Genomic DNA, 24176 nt, shown 5'->3' with positions numbered 1-24176 from the left:
TACAGCGTGTTTTTTGATTAATCGCATGCCTTCCACTGTTCTAAATGATCAGATCCCTTATAAGATTTTGTTTCCTAATAAATATGTGTTTCCTATTGAACCTCGTATCTTTGGATGTTCTTGTTTTGTTCGTGATGTTCGTCCGCAGGTTTCCAAATTGGACCCCAAGTCATTAAAATGTGTCTTCCTGGGATACTCTCGTCTCCAAAAAGGGTACAGATGTTTTTCTCCTCTCTTGAACAGGTATCTTGTGTCAGCTGATTTTACATTCCATGAACATCGTCCTTTCTTTACTGCTCCATCTACACCTGTGTGTCCACAAGAGGATGATGATCTACTAGTGTATCAGGTCACCGGTCCAGATGATAGTGTTGATCCAATACCCCCACCACCACCTTCTCAGCCAAAACTACCTATTACTCAAATCTATTCTCGACGACCTAATCCTCCTTTGACAAGTCCGGCACCGGTCTCTTCTTCGTCATCGGATCCAATGCACAGTGATATTGTACTTATCCAATTGCTCTACCTATTGCTCGTCAGAAAGGTAAACGTCATTGTACTTGTCCAATTTCCTCTTATGTTACCTATGATCGTTTGTCCTCTACTTCTTGTTCGCTTGTTGCCTCGCTTGATTCTGTAGGGATTCCCAAGTCTGTTCACCAGGTTTTATCCCATCCTGGGTGGCATGATGCCATGCTTGAGGAAATGAATGCCTTGACTGAGAATGGTACTTGGGATCTAATCAATTTACCTACTGGTAGGAAAGCGGTTGGATGCAAGTGGGTCTTTGCAATCAAATTTAATTCTGATGAATCAGTGGCTCGCCTGGTGGCCAAAGGCTATGCACAGACATATGGAGTGGACTATTCTGATACTTTCTCCCCTGTGGCAAAATTAACTTCAGTTCGATTATTTACTTCTCTGGCAGCTACATATGATTGGCCACTTTACCAGCTTGATATTAAAAATGCTTTCCTGCATGGAGTTCTTGAGGAGGTTTATATGGAGCAACCACCAGGGTTTATTGCTCAAGGGGAGTCTGGGAAAGTTTGTCATCTTCGAAAATCGTTGTATGGACTAAAACAGAGTCCTTGAGCTTGGTTTGGAAAATTCAGTAAGGCAGTAGAGAGGTTTGGGATCAGAAAGTGCAAATCTGACCATACTGCTTTCTATAAGCAATCCACATTTGGCATCATTCTACTTGTTGTATATGTAGACGATATTGTTATCAATGGGAGTGACACGAAGGGAATCTCATCCTTAAATCCTTCTTGCAGAGCCAATTCAATACTAAAGATTTGGGGCACCTAAAATACTTATTGGGGATTAAGGTGGCAAGGAGTAAAAGAGGCATTTTCCTGTCTCAGAGGAAGTATGTTTTAGACCTGCTAACAGAAACTAGGAAACTGAGAGTCAAACCATGCAGTACTCCAATGCTTCCTAACCAGCAATTCACAAAAGATGGAGATGCTTTTGATGATCCTGAACGATATAGAAGATTAGTTGGAAAGTTGAACTATTTCATAGTGACTCGTCCTGACATTGCTTACTCAGTTAGTATTGTAAATCAATTTATGTCCTCTCCTACATTGCATCATTGGGAAACCTTAGAACAAATCTTGTGTTACTTGAAAGAAGCTCATGGATGGGGGATACTGTATCGGCATCATGGTCACAGTAATTATGAGTGTTTTTCTGATGTGGACTGGGCAAGTTCCAAGATTGATCGAAGGTCCACTACTGGCTATTGTGTTTTTGTTGGTGGTTATCTGGCTTCGTGGAAGAGTAAGAAGCAAAATGTGGTGTCACGATCTAGTGCAAAATCTGAGTATAGAGCAATGGCACAAGCTTCGTGTGAGGTTATGTGGGTTTCTCAACTCTTAACTGAGGTCGGTCTAAGTCTCAGTTCCAGCGAAGTTATGGTGCGATAATCAAGTTGCGATTCATATTGCTTCGAATCCAGTTTTTCATGAACGAACTAAACATATTGAGATAGAATGTCATTTCGTTCGTGAGAAAATTCAACAAAACTTGATCTCTACAACATATGTGAAGACTGGAGAGAAGTTAGGAGATATCTTTACAAAAGCTCTTAATGGAGCTCGGATTTCTTATATTTGTTACGAAATTAAAGGCTGTAAATATGTAGTATTAGCCCAACTAGGAATAGCATGATTATAGGAATTATTCTTTCTTTGATTTTCTTCCTATTTTAGTATCTACAAGGCTGTATGATTTTCTTCCTTTTTTGTATCTGCAATGCTGTATGATTTTCTTCCTTTTTTGCATCTACAATGCTGTATGATTTTCTTCCGTTTTAGTATCTACAAGGCTGTATATAAATGTACTATTTTCTGAATTGAAAGACATCAATTTCTTCCAATTCTTGTTCTATCACAATAATATTGTGGTGAAAAGTAATAAACAGGTGGAATTTCTTAGCTTAAGTAGTTCTTAGCCTCAAAATTTGAAATCAAGGATCTAGGGGAGCTACGACACTTTCTTGGAATTGAGGTAAACTAGATCCAGACTCGATACCTATATCTCAGAGAGGAAGTATCCGCCAAACTGAAGGACACAAGGAAGTTAGGAGTAAGGCCACCTAATACTCCCATTGATCCTAGACATGTTTTTTGAGTAGAAAGCTTAAGAAAAAATAGAGGAAGAGAGAGATGTAAAAAGCACTCCCCTTCCATTGACATAAGAAGGCAGAACATTAAAGGGGGCAAAAAGATAGAAATGTCCCTAGAACAAAAAAAACATTTAAAAACTACCAAAATAGGACATATAATCAACACTCTCTATCAAGTTGGGTCATACATGGCAATCATTCCTAATTTGTTACAAAGATCAATATGTCTTGGAGCACCTACACCTTTTCTGAGAACAACGAACAATTGATCTGAGGAAGTAATGAAAGGGGTAGAAATGTCTCCCATCTCAACCCACTCCCTAATAAAGTTTTCATCAACTGCGACATGCTCGGTTTCCTCGTGTTGAGCATGATTATGGCAATGTTGACAACTTCCTTGTTGAAGATGGCATCAATCAAATAAGAAGAAAGATGGGGAAGAAGTCGAGAGGGCCCAGTCAGTTCAATCAAGAACATAGGTTAAGAGAAAGGAAGAGAGAGACATGAAAAAGGCTCCAATAGAATAGTGGGTGGCAGGCCATTTCACTGATACAAAAAGGTGGAACATAAAAGGAGAGTAAAAAGACAAAAACTACCCCTAGAACAATAAACATTTATAAACTACCATAAAAGGACCACATAATCAATAGGACATAAGACTTGGCGCACCTTGAGCATCATTCATGTATTAGAGACTCGTATAGAGACTTCTCATCTTTCTATGACTGGTACAAATATCTCGTATGGAGACTTCTCATCTTTGAATCACAACCTTACTGTTTGCTGAAATTGAGCTGTCAAATAAGAGGAGAAGAAGAAGAAGATATGAGATGGGCGGCAGAATTGTTCTCAGCCAGCCCTAATCTATTATATATAAAAACATTACATAATGTTACATAAATAGACCAGAATGCCCCTTATTAGTGATGGGACACCTAGTCAAATAAACACTAAATAAGATTAGGCCCAATAACTAATGACTTAAGATCCAACAAAAATAAACATACAAATTAAGATAGCCGAACCAACACTCCTCAAGCCAAGCATGGATGTCAATCATGTTTAGCTTGCCAAGTAAGTCCAAGAATTTCACTATAGCTAGCCCTTTAGTTAGAACATCTACAATCTGCATCTCGGAGGGAGTTTAAGGGATGCAGAGTTCTCCTTAGACGATTCTTTCTCTAACAAAGTGACGGTCTATCTCAATATGTTTCGTTCTATCATGATGCATTGGGTTATTTGCAATGTTAATGGCAGCCTTGTTGTCACAGTACAACCTGAGAGGACACTCAATCTTTATTCCAAGTTCACCAAGCAGAATCTTAAGCCATAAAAGTTCAGCAACACCATGAGCCATAGCTTGATATTCGGCCTCTGCACTAGATCTAGCAATCACATTCTGTTTTTTATTCCTCCATCTAACTAAATTTCCTCCAACAAAGGTGCAGTACCCAGAAGTAGACTCCCTATCCCCAATAAAGCCAGCCCAATCTACATCAGTATATCCTACAACTTCAATTTTACTGTTTTTCCTGAACAGAATCCCTTTCCCCGGGCAAGACTTCAAATATCTGAGGATCCTTTCCACAGCTTTCATGTGAGGGATTTTAGGAGTGTGCATGAACTGACTGACAACATGTACAGCATAAGCAATGTAAGGGCGAGTGACGGACAGGTAAATCAACTTCCCCACCAGCTTTTAGTATCTTTCCTTATCAAGGTAGTCCTCTCCTACTGACTCCTGTAGACCATGATTCTGTTCTATTGGTGTATCTATTGGCCTACACCCCATCATGCCTGTCTCTTGAAAAAGATCAAGGATGTATTTCCGCTGACATATATAGATGCCCTCTTTGTATCTTGCAACTTCAATCCCAAGAAAGTTTCTCAGTTGGCCCAGGTCTTTGATCTCAAATTCAGCAGCCAAGACCTCCTTTAGCCTTTTAATCTCTTCCTGATCATCCCCTGTAATTACCATATTATCCACATAGACAATAAGTGTTGTAAGTTTGCCATTTCTCTTCCTTATGAATAGGGTATGATCTGCCCCACTTTGAGTGTAACCCCCTTTCTTCATGGCCCCACATAGCTTCTCAAACCAAGCTCGAGGGAACTGCTTAAGGCCGTATAAGGCTTTTCTCAGTCTACATACCTTCTTGCCAAACCCATAACTTGGTAAAGGATCCATGAATACCTCTTCATGCAGGTCACCATTTAAGAAAGCATTCTTCACGTCCAACTGATGTAGCTCCCATGAGAAATTTGCAGCTAATGATAATAGAACTCGGATTATGTGGAGTTTTCCCACCGGAGCAAAGTTTACTTTGTAGTCAATCCCTTCTTTTTGAATAAACCCTTTTGCTACCAGTCTAGCATTGTACCTTTCAATGGACCTGTCCTCCCTATGCTTCACAGTGAACACCCACTTGCATCCAACAGTGCCTTTCCCTTCTGGTAGATCCACTAATTCCCAAGTCCCTACTTTCATTAGGGCCTTCATTTCTTCGTCCATAGCCTCTTTCCATTTTGGGTCAGATACTGCCCCAGAATACCTGATAGGAACATGCACAAAAGAGAGAGCAGACATAAAAGAACATTAACGAGGAGACAAATGTGAGTAAGACACAAAATCAGCAATGGGGTGTCTGATAGTACAAGAACAGGTAGACTTACGAAGGGTAATAGGAAGATCCAAGTCAGTGGAACTGATAGGATTACCTTGACTTTCTGAGACAGGTTGATCCGAGTCCAATTGGTTGCTGTCATGAGTTAGAGGGCCCTTCTTCCTACTGTTGTAGGTGATTCTGATATATCTTTGTAGCCTGCTGAAGTCTTCAGTAACATTTGCAACATCAATAGTAATTGGTGGATCAGGAAGGAGAAGATGGAAGGTCTGAGGTAGAGAGAGGTACAAGAATGGGGGAACAGAAGAATCCTCTTTCATCCCACTAGTCTCCCCCTGAAGAGGATTCTGGGAAGAATGAAAATAGGATTGAGACTCAAAGAATACCACATCCTTTGTGGCATATTTTTTCTTGGTGACTGGATCATATCTGAGTAGGGGAGCACCCCAAAAAGATACCCTTTGTAGCCCTATGATCCAATTTGATCTTCTTCGGATCCTTGACATGTATAAAGCATACACAACCAAAGACTCTCAGTGGAAGAGAGAAGTCAGGAAGATGAGGGCAAAGAACAGAGAAATGAGTTTTTCATACCCAATACCTTGGATGGCATTCGATTTATCAGATATGATGCAATAAGGATTGCTTGAGACCACTAGTCTTTTGGAACTTTGTGCTGAAATAGTAAGGCTCGAGCAGTCTCCAATAGATGCTTATTCTTGCGCTCAGCAACCCCATTCTGTTGGGGGATACTAGCACAAGATGACTGATGAATCATTTCGGCATCGTCCATAAACAGATTCAATGACCTTTCAAAGAATTGTTTATGGCATTCTACATAAACAATTTTCGTGCCAAATTGTGTTTCAATCATTTTGCAAAATGTCATGGTTACCCGCGGCACTTCTTCTCGTGCTTTTAATAAGTAGATCCATGTGAATCGAGAATAGTGATCAATAAAACAGAGTGGACTAAGTCAAAAGAAGCTTGAATTTCATTATTCGAATTTGAATAAATTGTTCTACATTGCTTTGATAGTTGACAGACTTTACAAACTAACTCTTGACTTGAAACACCTTTGAATAATTCTGGAAACAACACTTCCAATGATGAAAACGGTAAATGACCTAGCCTAGAATGCCACAAGTGTAACCTAGCTATTGACTCCACAATGAACTGACTACTAGTAGTAGATGTTTGTAAGGCCGAACTGATGTCTGCATCAAGGTAGTACAGACCTCCACACTCATGACCGCTCCCAATCGTTCTCTTCGCTAATGTCAATCTGTCCTGAAAGACACATTGAGTAGGAAAAAAGGTTATGCTACAATTCAAATTTTTGGTAAGCTTTGAAACAGATAAGAGATTTGAAGAAAGATTGGGAACATGCAAGACAGATTTGAGTGAGAGGTCCTTGCTTAGGTCAACCACTCCTTTCCCAGAGATGGTAGAGAAAGAACCATCAGCAACCCTCATTTTATCTTGGCCAGACATTAAATGATAGGAAGAAAATAGAGAATACATGTGTGTCATGTGGTCAGTTGCATCAGAATCAATAATCCAAGAGGCAGGATCAATAGTACTAATTGCACTAAAGGCAGAGACAATACCTGATCTGGCAAAGGAGGAGATTGGAAGAGAATCGGTCCTTAGCCTGGCTAGGGCCCTACTAAGTACCTCTACCTCATCGGCAGTAAAACCCAAGGACCCAGTTCCAAGGGAATAAGTAGTCTGTCTCATGGAAGAGGAAGTAACTATGGATGAGTGTTTTGAGCCATCATCACAGTGACCCGTAGCCAGATTCACACTTGCAGACTGACCCTTCTGATGCTTCTTATCTTTCCTAAATGCAGCTGGCTTCAGATGCGGATGGAGAACCCAATAGGTCTCTTTCACATGCCTTTCCCCTCCACAGTGGGTGCACTTCAGATGTCTCTTGTCAAAGTGCTTGTTTCCCCTTTGATTTGTAGAGATTAGGGCCGAATGTTCCACAGACTGTTCAGCTAGTTTAGTTTGAGTATCAACCTGCATCTCTTTTCTTCTCACCTCTTCATTCCTCACAAGGTAGTAGCATGGTGTAAGTCTAGCATTTCATCCCTTCCCAGAATTTGGGACCTTATGCTCTCATATATAGGATCTAGGCCAGCCAGAAATTTAAATGCTCTACCCTCTTCAACTTGTTTGTCATGCTTTTCCTTGTCTCTGGCATTCTCCCAATCAAAAATAAGGTGATGATCTAACTCTTCCCATAGTCCTATAGTGTAGCAAAATAAGTTGCAACACTTGTATCTCCTTGCCTCAAGGCAGCAATGTCTCGATTCAGTCTGTAAATTATGGCATTATTCTTTTTCTACCCATAGGTTTTAGAAACTTTTTCCCATATCTTGGCAGCCGTGGAGAAATGTTGAACAGTCCTAGCTACTCTTGGAGTCATTGAGGCAAGTAGCCAGGACATAACTGTAGCATTCTCCTTGCGCCAAGCTGCATATTCAGCACTCCCCCCTTCGGGTTCCTTCTTCTGCCCGTCCAAGTAACCAGTGAGTTCCCGTGATGTGATGAAAAGCATGGCTGAGACAGACCATTCTCTGAAATTGTACTCATCCAACAACACACTTGTGATCTGTAGGCTGTGCAGATTTGGATTCTCCATATTAGGAGACCTCCCACAAGCCCTAACATCTCTAGAAGACACCTCCCCGGATATGGAAGACATCTTCTCCTACTCCTAAATGTCAAGACTGTAAACACAATATATAGTGAACTGTTTCACACTTACGGAACTTGTTGCACTGTAAACTCAGTCCTGAGAACCCGATACAGAGCTGAGACACCGAGTACTACACTGCACATTGTGCCCTAATAACTGCAGTCACAGATTATAATTTGTTGTGCTACCTTCTGCTATGTTCTAATCATTGCTGTCGCAGCCTGCAACTTGTTGTGATGGCTTCTACTGTGTGCTAAACACTGCTATCGCAGGTTATAACCTCACCCACGAACAGTTCTAGGACTGCTGAGACCAGTCCTTCCTCCTAGATCTGTTCTACACAGATCTATCTTAGCCGAATGGTTACAGTCTGCTGTACTACGTCTATTACGGCATCAGCCTCTGGGTCTAACTCCCCTTGGGCCCTACAACCAAGGGAAACCCTAGATGTAGGTCCAGCTGTGTTCTACAACCAACCCTAGGGTTTCTTTGCAGAAACCAAAAAAAAGAAGAGAGAGAGTTAACTGCGAGTAGAAGAAGAGGCGGCTACTATAACCAGTCGAAAGATTAGCGCTCTGATACCATGTTTGCTGAAATAGAGTTGTCGAATAAGAGGAGAAGAAGAAGAAGAAGATATGAGATGGGCGGCATAATTGTTCTCAGCCAGCCCTAATCTATTATATATAAGAACATTACATAATGTTACATAAATAGACCAGACTGCCCCTGATTAGTGATGGGGCACCTAGTCAAATAAACACTAAATAAGATTAGGCCCAATAACTAATGACTTAAGATCCAACAAAGATAAACATACAAATTAAGACAGTCGAACCAACACTTACGTTTCTACTTCCTCTCTTTAGGAGGAGAGGGAGACTTATATGGATGAGCGGTTCTCATCTTCTTATGTCTCATTTCTTATCCCTCTTCTAGATCACTCCTCTCCACACATGGCTGATAATCTTTGGATATCCAAAAAACTTTACAATATTATATTAGGAGTCAGATTTAGGGGCTTCTATTGGCATTTCCATTGATCGATTTGATTTACCAAATACAAATTATCCAAATATTGACACATTCATTCCATATGTTTCTCAAGATTCCTTTGATGTTTCACATCTGCACATTGCTCACAGGAAAGCAATACATAAGTTCAACCATAGCACTAACTACCCTAGTGATAAGTTTTACTTTTCCTGAATTGTTTCGAATTCCTCATTCTGACATCCATAGAATTTTTACTTTGCTCTCTTTTCTCTATTCTTCATAGTACTACAAAAGCTTTGTAACTACCCATGAGATATGCACAAATACAAGAGGAAATTAATGCACTAGTGAGCAATAGTGCCTAGCACTTAGTCAACTTGCCTAGAGGAAAAAGTCCCCTAGGATACCAACTTTTGTTTACAGATAAATGCTAAGTTCATGTATAGTGGGCAGGTACAACACACAGCTTGTAGCTAAAGCTATACACATACAGGTTTAGTTATGTACAGTTGTAGGCATTGTTGAACACATGACAAAGATGAACTCAATCCATATTGTTTTATCAGCTGCTGCTATTCAATCTTGGCCATTGTGTAACTGATAGACTTAGTTGTCAAGGCATCACCTAGTCGACTAGGCACCCTTGGTTGGGCACTTCACCCAACACCTTGACTTGTAGCAACTAGGCACCCGCTTAGGAAATGCCTTGACAGGCGTCTTATTACAATATCATTTATATTGCTAAATATTATTAATGTGTGAATACATTCTATTGTATACTGCATATCATTTATACTTTGTTTTAATGTTTTACTATTAAAAATTAAAATATCAAAAGGTTTTGAGGAGAGAAAAAGAAAGAAAGAAAGAATACAAGTATAGAGAGGGTTCAAAGGTTTCTTTTTTATACTCACTTTCTCTTAAACTAAATAAAACAGCAACTGCATCCTTTTTTTCCTATTTTACTTTCATCTTGAATTTTTTATATGAAATTGCTCCATTAAATACTTATTGTGGATGTAATATTTTTTTAAAATAATGAAATTGATGAAATTTAATATTTTTAAATGAAGAGAATTGCTATTTTTTTCAATTAATATGCATGATGAACGGGATATAAAACTAAAGAACTAGAGAAAAGTTGGTTCTTTATATTATAAAACTATTATCGCCTAGGCACCTAAATATCACTCAGAATCACCTAAACGCCTTGACAACCGTGCTGATAGGGCTGTACTCAAATAGAATTCAAATTTAATCCAGTCACAACCAAATATAGATAGAAGCAGAGATGTTCGGATCCAAACCCATCACAACTCAAATGGATCCCAATAAAAAAGTTGTTTCTGATCAGAGGAGTTGAATAATGACCCAAGTCAATACAGGAGATTGGTTGCAAACTAAACTATTTAACTATTACAAGGCCAAACATTTCATTTGCATTTAGTGTCATTGGCAAATTTATGTATTCTCCAAAAGCTCCTCGTCTAGAAGCCATCTACAAAGTGCTGTGATATCTCAAAGTGTTCTCTAATGCAAAGTAGGCATGTTCACCTTTGGATTCGATCTCTACAATAAGGTACTGTATATTTCTTGGAAGGAACCTTGTCTCTTAAAAGGAGTAAGAAACAAAACATCATTGCTCAAGTCAAGTGCAGAAGTGGAGTATTTGGCAATGAACCACACTATCGTTGAACAAATGCGAACTATTCAGTAATCATCACATCCAATTGTAATTTCTTCTCTTCTTTTTATAATTTTTCTTTTTTTTTCATTTTATTATCAAAACGACTATTTGTGAAATGTGGACAAAGCATCTACTAAAAGACATATGATTACCATATCAATCCCCAAAGCATCTTTATTGTGATAATCAAAACACCATAAAATTAGACTCAAAGTAAAAACAAGAAGAGAAGAAGGGAAGAAGAGAGAAGAAAAGAGAAGGTTTTAGAAGCTCCAAAGTCCTAGCTTCCAATGATATAGGGGCCCTAGATCCTTTAGTTCAAATTATGTGCCTAAATCCTTCAACATTTGTACCTCAAAGTCCTAGCTTCCGATGATAACAATGTCATCAACATAAACTATTAAAGTTGCAACTTTCCCTTGATCCCTCATAACAAAAAGGGTGTGCTCTAACTAGAATTTCTTGAATCCCATCCATTGTAAGGCTAGATGAAACGTGGAGAACTAGGCTTTGGGCGACTACTTTAACCCATACAAACTGCATAATTAATGCTCACTACCTTTAGCTTGGAATATGAGAGGCTAAATCATATACACTTCCTCTTGTAGGTCACCATTTTAGAAGGCATTTTTTATATCTAATTGATGAATATCCCAATCTAAATTAAAAGCCAATGATAGAAGAATCCGGATGGAGTTCATGTTGGCCACCAAAACAAATCTCTTAACATAACCAACTCCATACACCTATGTATACCCCTTTTCCACCAATGTAACATTATATCTTTCCATCATCCCATCTACTTTGTGCTTCACTAAAAGAAACATCCATTTACACCCAACTGGTCCATTTGAAAGGGATGAGAGATCCATCATATGGATGGCCAAACCCTGCAGGGAGGTTGGGCAAAATTTCAAAAATCTCTCTCTCCCATCTTGGAAACGCTTTCCCTATTTTAGAAAACTGCATTTTCAATGATCAATCTTGAACCAAACCGGACCAAATCTAAAACCAAAAAGGAGGAGAAAAATATACTTGATACGGAGTAGCAATAACTCCCAATGGAGGTGTTCACGCCCAAGGAGAAAACCAAAACCTGCTTCCACTAAATATGACAGTGTAAGGTGAAGCAGGATCAACAGAACGACTGTTCAGCAAGAATCGAATTGTTTAACAAGAATGGAGTAGAGGGCTGGTGAACATGACTTCAAATTGCTTCTTCTGCCAAAAAGCAATATCAAGAATAATTCTTGATCACTCCCACAAGTGGAGATCAAATTGGGTAGGGGCGGCAAAACAGGGAAGAACTCTACAATTTGTTGTGTCTTGTCTGGTGTCTTTTGCATGTCCGCTTTGCTCTCTTATTTATAGTCTTAAAGAGACAACCTCCTAATCTAATTAGGAGCTTCCCGATCCAAATCTTTATTTGGATCTGGACTCTTTAAGTAATAAGGATAACCCCTTATCTTATCTGTAGTTTACGATCAACTTAATCCTAATCAAATTAGAAGTTTCCTAATCCAAATCTTTATTTGGATCTCGACTCTTTAAGTGGATAAGACTTATCCTCTTATTCTTATCTACTGATCCAAACCCAGATTCGCCCTTATTTAACTAACCTAAATAACCCATTTTGAAATTGAGCTTTAGGCCCATTAAGTTTATGTGCCAACTTAACCTCTTAACCTACTACCCAGTTGGCTCTCTTTGTATGGCATGGGACTCAAACATTGATCTACACATTAGCCACATGGGTTCAGCCCAGCCTTTGTTACAAGGCCTGGCCGAATTCACTGTAGGACACAGTGAACCCCTGACTCCATTACCATGAGCTCTTAATGGGCCCAACATTTACACTAAATGGTCTTTGGGTCCAGCCACCTTATGAAAACCCAAGGACCGTGGGCGGATACAAGATTATCCCATCAGTTAATACCCTCAATGTTCTTACACTTAAACCTCTCAACCCATAATGATCAAATACTTAAACCTCTCCCTCGGCTACAAAGAACAGTGTTGCATTCTCTACTCACATGGATTCGGAGAATTAAAACATTTTCCAAACGTTTTGCCATAATACATGCATACACACACACACACACACACACACACACACACACACACACACACACACAAATATATATATATATATATATATATGTCTATGTATATCTCCAAATATATTTTTGCAAAAACAAATTTCAACGGTTGAAATCTTTCCATTAGAAAGTGCATTCCCCGATCATTCACTTTGTCTGACAAAGGGGTTGATCCTGTCACTATGATCACCCACTTGAATTCTCAGTCTGTCCCAACATGCCCAGGTTTTGACCCCCTCTAAGGATCTCACTGATTGGCATATCAAATAAATCCCAATCTGACACCTAATGCAGTACCATAATCGAGTGTAGGGGTCGGGTGTAACATTCTACTTTTGCCCATCTATCTCCAATGTCCAGGATAATACTAGAATTTTGGTCTGGTTCAGGGTTTCAAAAAAACCCACACTACATGTACCTCAAGTCTCACCCTGATAGCTGAGACAAATCACCCCAACCAACTTGACGGTACATTAGTGTCAGCCTTGGCAGGATAAATCTCCCCAAATCTATCCAACGACTGTGAAGATTCTAAACTAACACGAGTCTCAAAAGTGTCCAGTTTAAGGATATTACACAAAAACACACCACAATGACATGAATTAATTATGAACTTTATTCATTTACGATAAATGTCAAAAGATACATCAATCTGATTAGAGCTAAGGGCATAACTATCTAACAGCTCCCACTTGCACTTAAGTCCAATCGGATACAAGCCAGAGTCCCATACTTCCACGTGTTTCTCAAACACTTTTCGTGCCAGTGGCTTAGTTAATGGGTCTACTACCGATGATGCTACATTCTAAATCAGGGCGTCCCCTCTTCCAACTATCTCCCACAATATATGGTACTTCCTCTCGATGTGCTTCGACTTAAAGTGGGCTCATGGCTCCTTAGCCTGAGCAATGGCTCCAGTGTTGTCACACAACAATGGAATTGGTGAAATGATGAGAGGAACTACTCCTAATTCCTAAATGAACTTCATCCAAACGGCTTCCTTGGCAGCTTCACTTGCGGCAATGTATTCAGCCTCGGTTGTGGAATTTGCAGTAGAATTGCTGTGAAAGTCACACTTTCACCGTAATTAACATTCTTACAACATTCCCTATGAGTAGAATGTCATCTACATACAAAACCAAGAACGTAACCTTATCCCCACTGGTCTTCCTAAACATGGCTCATCCAGATTTTGCTCAAAGTCAAATTGTTTGACGATAGAGTCAAACTGAATGTTCCAACTCCTAAAAGATTGCTTAAGTCCATATATGGATCGGTTAAGTTTACATACCATGTGTTCCTGACCTGCAGCTATGAAACCTTGCTGTTGCTGCATATAGATATCTTCAGTAAGATCTCTATTCAGTAACCCGGTTTTGACATCCATTTGCCAAATCTCGTAGTCATAGTACGCTGCTACAGCTAACAAGATCCTAATGGATTTAAGCATTGCCACAAGCGAAAAAGTTTCCTCACAATCGATTTCCCCTTTCTGATTGTACCCTTTCGCCACAAGACGAGCTTTGTAGGTCTCAACTTTACCATCAGAGCCCTTCTTCCTCTTATAGATCCATTTACAACCAATTGTCTTTATTTCGATTTGGACTCTTTAAATGATAAGGATATTCCCTTACCTTATCTGCAGTTTAACATTCCAGATTTGCCCATCTATCTCCAAAGTCCAGGGCAATACTGAAATTTTGGTCCAATTTAGGATTTCAAAAAAACCCGCACTACATGTACCTCATGTCTCACCCTAATAGCTAAGACAATCCACCCTAACCAACTTGGCAGTACATTAGTGTCAGCCTTAACAGAATAAATCTCCCCAGATCTATCCAATAGTTGTGAAGATTCTAAACTAACACGAGTCTCATAAATGTCCATATTAAGGGTATTACACAGAAACCACAATGACAAAAATCAATTATGTACTTTATTCATTTACAATAAATGTCAAAAGATACATCAATCTAATTAGAACTAAGGGCAAAACTATCTAACACCATTACCATCAAGATGATCTACCAACTCCAAAATACCATTTTTATGAATAGCACTAATTTCTTCTTTAATTGTGTTTGTCCATTTAAGAAGTGACAAAGCTTCTGCAACAATTCAAGGAATAGAAACATTGTACATAGCAAAGAAGAAAAGGAAGGTTTGATTTTCATAGAATATGTAATGACCATTAGGATATTTAGTAGGGCATGACCCGACACCGTTTCCTTTTGCAAAAGGAATGTCAACATCATCAACATAATCATCAATTGAAATACAATTAGGGACATCAATGGGAACAAAGGCACCTAGCCAAGAGGGATCTGCCTATAAATAATCTAATGATGTTGACTGCACAGTTCAAGTTGCCCGTTTGCTCCACATCCTTTTATCCCAATTGTTTTAAAAGGCATGGGAGGCGTACGCCCTGAGTACAACAAGACCCCCTTTCAACTAGTGCTTTGCATCTTCATTTTTTCTTAATATAAAATATTTTTATTAAGAATAAAGAAAAAAGAGATTTTTCTTCATCTTCTTCCTCCTCCCTCCTCATCCCCCGTCCCCCTCCTCTTAAGGAGGCTTATGCCTCTTATGTTCTGAACAACACCTCATGCCTCTAGGTAGTGGAATGCCTCGTGTCACGCCTCTGTGTTTTAAAACAATGCACTTCCCGACAACAGTTTAACAAAAAAACAAAACAAAACAAAACATTAAAGGGAGCAAGCTTTGTGAAAAAAGGAAATTGGACAGGTAGAACCTTCTTCTCCTCTATTCTACTCACCTAGAGGAGAGGAAAGCCAGAAAAACTCACACTTGAAGGACACATCCATATATAAAATATATAAAGAAACAAGCTTAAACACACACAAATGAGAAGAGCAATCATCTGCACCTCACCAAGGAGCATTCATTGCACGTGAGACTTCTTTCCATGTGCAATTAGTGCTTTTTTATTAGGACCATTCCCCTTAAGAGCACTCATCGCAATTCCATACTTAGGTTCTTTAACCTCACCATTGATGAAACTAGCTTTCCCTAGCTATGATAACCAACGTGATACCCTTGGACCATTCTATGTAATTCGAATGAACAACAATAAGGGGAAAATTTCAACCTGTCCACCCAACCACAGCATAGGCTATGAAGAAGAAATCCAAGAAGTGGCCAAGTCTTCAATAGCCATAGTTGATAACTTCTACAGATATTCTTCACTTTCAAAGAAGAAAACACTCCAAAAACAAAAAAGAATTTGGTTGTAACTGTTCCAGAAGCACAAACGTCTACAAAAAAAAAATTAAAGTGAACAATAAATTCCTTCAGATACAAAAGGAAACTATCAAGGGAAACCCTAAAACACCTAGCCGATTCGGCCACAGCTTTCAACTTTGCGAACAATGGTCACACAGTCTTCAAGCAACAATCAAAAATACTAAACACACATTCAGCAATAGCCAAATGCAATCATAACTGGCATGCAAGAGTCATATTTGGCAGTAAAAGGATCCAACGATCTACAAACACGTGGAAGAAAGATTTCTTGCACTCCAAACTTCCTTTTGTGTGATCCCCAAGCAAAAAAGTGTTATGATACCATATTATCTAAGTAGAAACAAGAAGAGAAGGGAAGAAGACAGAAAAAGAAAAACAAAGAAAGTGGCTTCAAAAAGCTAGGATGCTGAAACTCAGTTCTTTTTTATATTAGGGCATTAGTATGGCTCATCATAAGGACAGAAAGAAATGCCCCTGTGGCACATACTACTAGAATTACAATAGTGAGAAAGTTCAAGGTGGTAAAGTGGATACTCCTTATGTCAAGTCAGACATCAATTGGCTAACCTATTCACTAAGGCATGCAAGGCAAGGACGGATTTTTATCACAAGCAAGTTGGGTTATACGATATATACTCCCTAACCTGAGGGGTTGTGTTAGTAATGGTCCTTTTTATGGTAAAAATAAAATTTCATTAACTTGAATGGTGTTGAAGTTCGGCCTGCCCTACAAGTCTGTTTTGTTTGTTAGCTGAAAAATAAAATAAACAGCAAGAGGAAGAGAGGAAAGAAGAAAGAAGAAAGAAGAAAGAAGAAAGAGGAAGAAGAAGAGAAAAGGTCTGGTTCGAATTAGGGAAAAGTCAACCCTAGTTTTGGCCAGACCTGTTATTATACTATTAATATAATTGGAAAAGACATAAGTGCCCTTATTTAAATAAGAGGCACTCGAACTAAGATCGAAATACCCCTTCACTAACACTCCCCCTCAAGCTGGTGAGTATATATATCATATAATCCCAGCTTGTAACATATGTAGTCCACTCTCCCCCGACTCGAACCTTTTGTAAACAAATCTGCCAACCGGTCTCCCGTATTAACATATGCAGTCTCTATCACTCCATTCAACACCTAATGACAATCAACTTCAATGTACTTGGTTCTTTCATGAAATACCGAATTGGAAAAGATATGAACCGCTGCCTGATTGTCACAATAGAGCTTCAGTGGAGAATTGATGTCATATCCTATCTCCTGTACAAGGTTCCTTAGCCACACTAATTCACAAGCAGTATGTGCCATGGCCCTATATTCAGCTTTTGCACTACTTGCCACAACTATTTGCATCTTACTTTTCCACGTTACCAGGTTACCCCCCAGAAAGGTGCGATAGCCTGTGGTAGACCATCTATCAGACATAGAACATGCCCAATCAGCATCAGTGTATCCTTCTACTTCCAGTTTTTCGCCACTTTTGTACAGCAAACCATGGCCAGGAGCTCCTTTCAAATACCCCACAATCCTTAGCACTGCATTCCAATGTTGGACCAAATGTTTTTGCAAGAACTGACTCACCACACTAACCGCAAATGAAATATCTGGCCGAATAATGGTTATGTAGTTTAGTTTGCCTACAAGTCGTCGGTATCTGCCAGGGTCTTCAAATACTTCACCTATATCACTGCTCAGCCTCGTATTTGTTTCCATAGGTGTCTCAGTCTGTTTAGTACCCAACAAACCTGTTTCTTCTAGTAAATCAAGCACATATTTCCTTTGACACAAATTAATGACATGCTTAGATCTTGCTACCCCTATGCCCAAAAAGTATTTCAATTTGCCAAGGTCCTTAGTCTGAAAGTGTTCCTGTAGGAATGCCTTTAATCTATCAATGCCCATTTTATCATTCCCAGTCACAACAATATCATCTACATACACCACGAATAGTATTTTACTTGCCGGAGACTAACGACTAAAGACAAAATGATCAACTTGGCACTGTTTCATACCAAACTTCTTGACCACCTCACTGAACCTACCAAACCATGCTCGAGGGGACTATTTAAGTCCATATATAGCCTTCTTAAGTCTACATACCTTACCATCCTCCCCCTGAGCAACAAACCCTAGTTGTCGCTCCATGTAGACCTCCTCGAGCAAATCACCATGCAAAAAGGCATTTTTGATATCTAGCTGATGTAGAGGCCAATCATACATAGCTGCAAGGGAGATGACAACACGAACTGATCCTATCTTAGCAACTAGGGATAATTTCTCTATGTAGTCAATGCCATAGGTTTGGGAGTACACATTTGCAACCAGTCGCGCCTTTAGGCGCTCAACACGACCATCTGGCAAATACTTAACGGTATACAACCACTCACAACCAACAACCTGCTTCCCAGGAGGAAGAGTGGTGAGGTCCTAAAAGTGATTATGATGGAGAGCAGAGAGCTCTTATTCCATAGCACGACACCACTCTAGAGAGGTAAGGACTTCCTGGACATCCTTAGGAACAACCACGGAGGACAACAAAGAGATGAACTAGCAATGGGAGGCGGAGGGAAGAGTAAGTGAAACAAAATTGGAAATAGGGTGAAGGGTGCTAGTGCGTTTACCTTTCCGTAAGGCAATAGGAAAATCAAGGCCGGAGGCTAGTGTCGGATCTATAGCTAGATCTATCGACGGTAATTAAGCCGGAGGAATCGCAGCCGGTACAGGTGGGCGATGTGTATACATGTGACGGATAGGTGGACAGTCAACGGACGGTGGCACCGGAGGCAAGGATGTAGCATCACCGGAGGCACCAGTGGCACCAGAGGCACGACTGGAACCAAAGGAGGAGGATCAACCACAGGAAGGGGAAGAGGAGGAGGTGATGTGGAGGAAACAGCATCACCGGACCCCATGAAGAACGGAGTAAACTCGAAGAATGTAACATCAACACATACCAAGGAACGAAGAGAACTGTGATGGTAACACTTGTACCCTTTCTGAGTACGGGAATAGCCAAGGAAGATACACTTAAGGGATCATGCATCTAACTTGTCAATCTCGGGAACCAGATTATGGACGAAACAGACAAACCCAAACACCGGAGGAGAAAGTGGAAATGGAGACATGTTGGGGAACAAGACACTAAAAGGAGAACCGACCATCTAGAATAGACGTGGAATCCAATTAATTAAGAAACAAGAAGTGAACATTGCATCACTTCAAAAGGGTTTGGGAACATTCATGTGGTGCATGAGTGAGCGTGCCATTTCTACATGTCGGTTCTTTCTCTCAGCAACCCCATTTTGTTGTGGAGTGTAGGTACATGAAGTTTGGTGGTTAATGCCATGTTGGTCTAAGTATTTTTGAAAATATGAAGACAAGTGTTCACGGCCATTATTAGAACGGAAAATTTTGATGTGAACACCAAATTGAGTGCGGATCTCAGCATAAAATTTCTAGAAGATGACAAATAATTAACTTATTCCTTTCATTAAATAGAGCCACGTCATTCTTTAAAAGTCATCAACAAAAATAACAAAATATATGTATCCATTGTATGACATCACTTTATAAGGACCCCAAATATTTGAATGAATTAAAGAAAAAGGACTCGACACATGGTTATCAACCCTAGAACTAAAGGGACACGATGGTGTTTCCCAAATTGACATGACTCACAATGTAGAACAGAAAGTTGACTCAATGAAGGGACCAAGGACTTCAGCACTTTCAGCGAAGAATGACCAAATCTACAATGCCACTGGAGAGGATAAATAGATGACTAAAGGGCCATTGACGTTCTTCCACCACCATCAAGATAATACAGTCCACCGGCTTCATGCCCTCCACTAATCTTCATCCCCGTCTTGAGATCCTGAAAAACACACATATAGGGGTAAAATGTAATGGAGCAATTAAGGGACTTGATCAGCCTACTAACAGACATAAGATTAAATGGAAGCTTAGGTACATATAAAACAGAGGATAGAGATGCAGGGTCTAGGTCAACATTACCAACACCACAGATAGATGATATGCAGCCATTAGCAAGGGTAACAGATTATGATGTTGAGCAATGAGTGAGAGATTAAAACACACCTGGAGTTCTCGTCATGTGATCGGAGGCTCCAGAGTCAATAATCCAGGGGTTGGGTGTGCATGCCAAACAAGCCATACCTGAGTATGCAAAGGTAGCAGTGTTCTGCTACAACGTGGATTGAACAAAGCTTTCATACTCATCACTAGAAACACTCACCATCTCCTTGCCTGGACCATCTGAAGGGGTAGAAGGCATCTGGTCAGCTGACCGGTTCTCTTGTCTAAAGTTGGAACTGGTGTCACTAGTCATGGCATGGTTGGCCCACGTCGAGGGTGGACCATGTAAGTCATAGTAGTAGTTAATAGTATATCCATCCAAACCACAATGAGTACACCTCCGTGGACCCGAGCCACGTTCTCTACCACAAACTCCCCCAGAATCTCTGCCTCCAGTACAACCACCACTACGGATATGTGTAGATCCACCACTACCACTCCGACCATACACTGGACCACTACTGCCACCACGGCCAGGTTGGGCTCCTCGAGCCCCACTTCTGCCACCTCGACCTCTCAACACTGCAAATGCTGGTTTATCTGAGATATTAAAGTTTTACATAGATCCAATGGAAGTCCTCCGAAGACGAGCAAACACCACCTCTAAAGATGGAAGGGCAAATCCTCCTAATATCTGGGCTCGTACTGGTTCATACTCAGACTTCAGCCCCACCAGAAACCAAGTCACATCAAGTGCTCTCTCTGTTGCTGTTGAACTTTGACATCAGAAATGAGAGGATAATAGACATTTAACTCATTACCGATATTTCTCATACTGGCATATTACTCCTCAAGGCTCTGATTTCCCTGTTGCAGATTGAAGTATTCCTGACACAATTGATATACACTAGTTGTATTATCCTGACCAGAATACAATTTCTTAGCATGATCCCACACCTCTTTGGCTGTGTCAAGAAACATGAAGTTCACACTAATTCTGGGTTCCATACTGTTCCACAACCATGTGATGATATGTGCATCTTCCTGTTCCCAGTCTTCGTACTTCTAAGAATTAGTGGGGGGTTTCTCCTCTCTTAGGTGCTTTACCTTCTTCTTCGCCTTCAAAAAAACCTCTATAGACTTGGCCCAAGGGACATAATTCTCTCCATTCAGTTGAATGAAGGTCATTTGGACATTCAAATAGTCAGTAATATCATCACACTAGGTTTACTATCACTGTTATCTGCCATTGCCGAAATCCCTTATCACTAACTCCTGAGCACTACACACTACACACTGCACACAGACACTTCACCGAAATCTGCACACTGATTTCAGCAATAATAAATGCTGAAAGTCACACTTGTAACATTACAAACCCTACTCCACAGCTACCAGAAGTTTCACCATTAAGTAAACACTATTTCCCTTCGAATCACACACAAACGAGTATAAACCCTAGCGTACTGCAATCTGAAAACCCATCATATGATCTATACCACACCTCTCATGTGTTCCATAACAGAAAACATGCATAAAAAAATCTCCTTACCTCATCGCCTGAAGGCCAACCACACGAAGGAATGAAACACCACTGCACCACATGTACCAACCCTACATTAATTAGGGGAGGGCTAAGAAACCATAGCAACCAATCACCAACGACACAACCGGAGGCATAGAAACCTCCAAAGGAAGAGGGCGATCACTCCTTTTCAGCTCTTTTCCCAGTCTCCAACAACGGCTAAGAAATCCAAGAGAAACCCTAGTTCGAATGCGCAGAAAACAAAATTCTAGCAAGTCTGATTTGTTTAATGTTGCTCTGATACCATGTTGAAGTTCGGCCTACCCTAGAAGTCTGTTTTGTTTGTTAGCTGAAAAATAAAGTAACAGCAAGAAGGAAGAGAGCAAAGAAGAAGGAAGAAAGAGGAAGTAGAAGAGAAAAGGTCTGATTCGAATTAGGGAAAAGTCAACCCTAGTTTCGGCCATACCTGTTATTATATTACTAATATAATTGAAAAAGACATAAGTGCCCTTATTTAAGTAAGAGGCACTCGAACTAACATAATAGTACACATAAGCATTCTCAACAGGTACAAAGACCGAAATACCCCTTCACTGACAAAAGGTAACTACACACAACCTAACAGGTGGGCATCACCCACATACAAACAGCAATAAGAACTACTAGATACATATCAAAGTAAGTTTTCCAAATTAAAAATTTGAAATCCCAGGACATGCCCAACATATCAACATAACTTACAACCCAATTCAGCATGATAGGACAAAGCACACTGAAGTTGACCAGCATTTTATAAGAAAATGGGTACCTTCAAGAGTAGTTTGCCTTCCTTTCATTGCCTCAGAGCTACAGTCAACAGATGTTTTGACCAAGGGTGTTGCATTGTGTAAGCTGGTTGGGCAATGACTGACATTTATGCTCAGCTTCAGGGAGAGTGTAGATGATGGGCCGAATGGGCCTTAGTTTCTTTATGTTTCTTAGGTTATGCGATGATGGGCCAAATGTACCTTAGTTTCTTTTTCCCTTTAAGTTGTGTTTATGACTGATGTTTGTTAGTAGTGGGCCTTAGTTATGGGCCTGTTTTTCCCAATTTTATTGATCTTTATTGCTGGCCTCCCTACTTAGGGTAACCATTTAATTGTCCTCATCTTTACAGTTAGAAAATAAAAGATATCGTTTGGGGCTGAAGAGTGGATCAAATTACTCTCTTCTATTTGACATTCTTCCATCTTCTTCCACCATCACTACTCTCCTCCATATCCTTCATTCTTCTTCTCTCTTGTTTTTCTTTTCTTTTATTTCAGATTATTGCAGGTGGGATTTTCAACGCTTCTCAATCAACAATTACTTCTCCACATTAAGGCTGTTGATTTTGTGAAGATGCAGAGGAGCGACTGCAGATCTTGATTGTTCATTATGTATGCAGAAACCTCAGAAGGAGATGATAATACTTTTATTCTTTGGTGGAGAAGGATGCTAGATTTAAATAGGAATAAACATGTACAGAATTTTTAGGGGAAGGTTGCATCTCCTTTTTGGTTTATTTCAAAAAACAGGAACATAAGAACTTTTAAAAGAACAGGGAAATGGACCCAGCCCTAATAGTTGATATAGCAGTATGGCCCCATGGAATATTAAAATGTCAATCTTGCACCTAATATCAACTGCAATGAGAAAAATGGGCATGGGTAAAATAGACAGCCCCTTTAGCCAGATATATGGCTAGAAACAACCACCATAAAATCCAAGTAGCAAAGGCAGGAAAGACAGGAATATCCTCGATGACTGTAACTGATATGCAGGCCACCAAAAAAGCACATAAAACTTCAGCTCCAGAAGGGATCAGAAAATCATGATTCAAGGAAATTCAAAGGTTGCAAGAGAAAGCTTAAAGAAGATATCATGCCCCCTATGCCCCCTAGAGATGCCAGAGTTTCGTAAAGGATTACCACATGATTGAAGAGATTGCTAAAATTCAACTTTTTATAAACTTGTAATTGCACATGGAGAGAAGGGAACCAAGCAGCAGATTGGCTTGGAAATCTTTGGCACGCAGAAGACTAATACCTATCTCCCGACTTCTCATGGGACCATCATATATTAGTTTGATGGATGATTGGGGTCAAGCCACCCCCTGGTTTTGATTTTGTTTTTTTATTATTATTATATTTACCAATATGCCCAAAAAAAGCAGATATCTGAGAACTTAAAAAATTGATCACAAACTAAAAACTCTGAATAACTTGCCTTGATCAATTTTCATCAAAATCTTACAGATGACTGCTGCCTCCACAAAATTTTTCCAGTTATCACCATTTTCACCAGGAACTTCTCTACCATCAGCAACATTTAGAAACGAGTATGAACCATAGATGTGCTCTAAGAGATATTGCTTCTCGTAGCTTTTATCTACAACATTCTGACCATTTAAAATTTGTCCATTGAAAAACTTCACATTTGGGAAATAGCTTATAGAAGGATGCATCCTGTACTGTATATCAAGAAGTCGTTTTGGAGGGCATAGAAATCCCAATCTTCTAAAAAGGCTTCTCCCAAAGCCAGCACTTTCCGAAATCTGACAAACAAAATCAAAATCAATTTAACACGTGG

At 39.8% G+C, this 24176-nt stretch overlaps 1 protein-coding gene across 8 annotated transcripts in view; it reads right to left on the bottom strand.

Moving 5' to 3' along the window:
• Positions 1–24176, bottom strand: part of LOC148855612 (uncharacterized) — a 93823-nt gene that overhangs the window by 34294 nt on the left and 35353 nt on the right. For all 8 annotated transcript variants that reach the window (XM_088941635.1, XM_088941639.1, XM_088941633.1 and 5 more), the window contains one exon: positions 23814–24141. In XM_088941635.1, coding sequence (XP_088797761.1) covers positions 23814–24141 — 328 coding nt within the window. The remainder of the gene's footprint in view (positions 1–23813; positions 24142–24176) is intronic.

The sequence above is a fragment of the Nelumbo lutea genome, chromosome 4, assembly GCF_056320005.1.
Source record: "Nelumbo lutea isolate HS-2025 chromosome 4, American lotus-T2T, whole genome shotgun sequence".
Taxonomy (NCBI): Eukaryota; Viridiplantae; Streptophyta; class Magnoliopsida; order Proteales; family Nelumbonaceae; genus Nelumbo; species Nelumbo lutea.
Note: the sequence above shows the minus strand (reverse complement) of the source record. Positions and strands in the feature narration are given on the sequence as shown.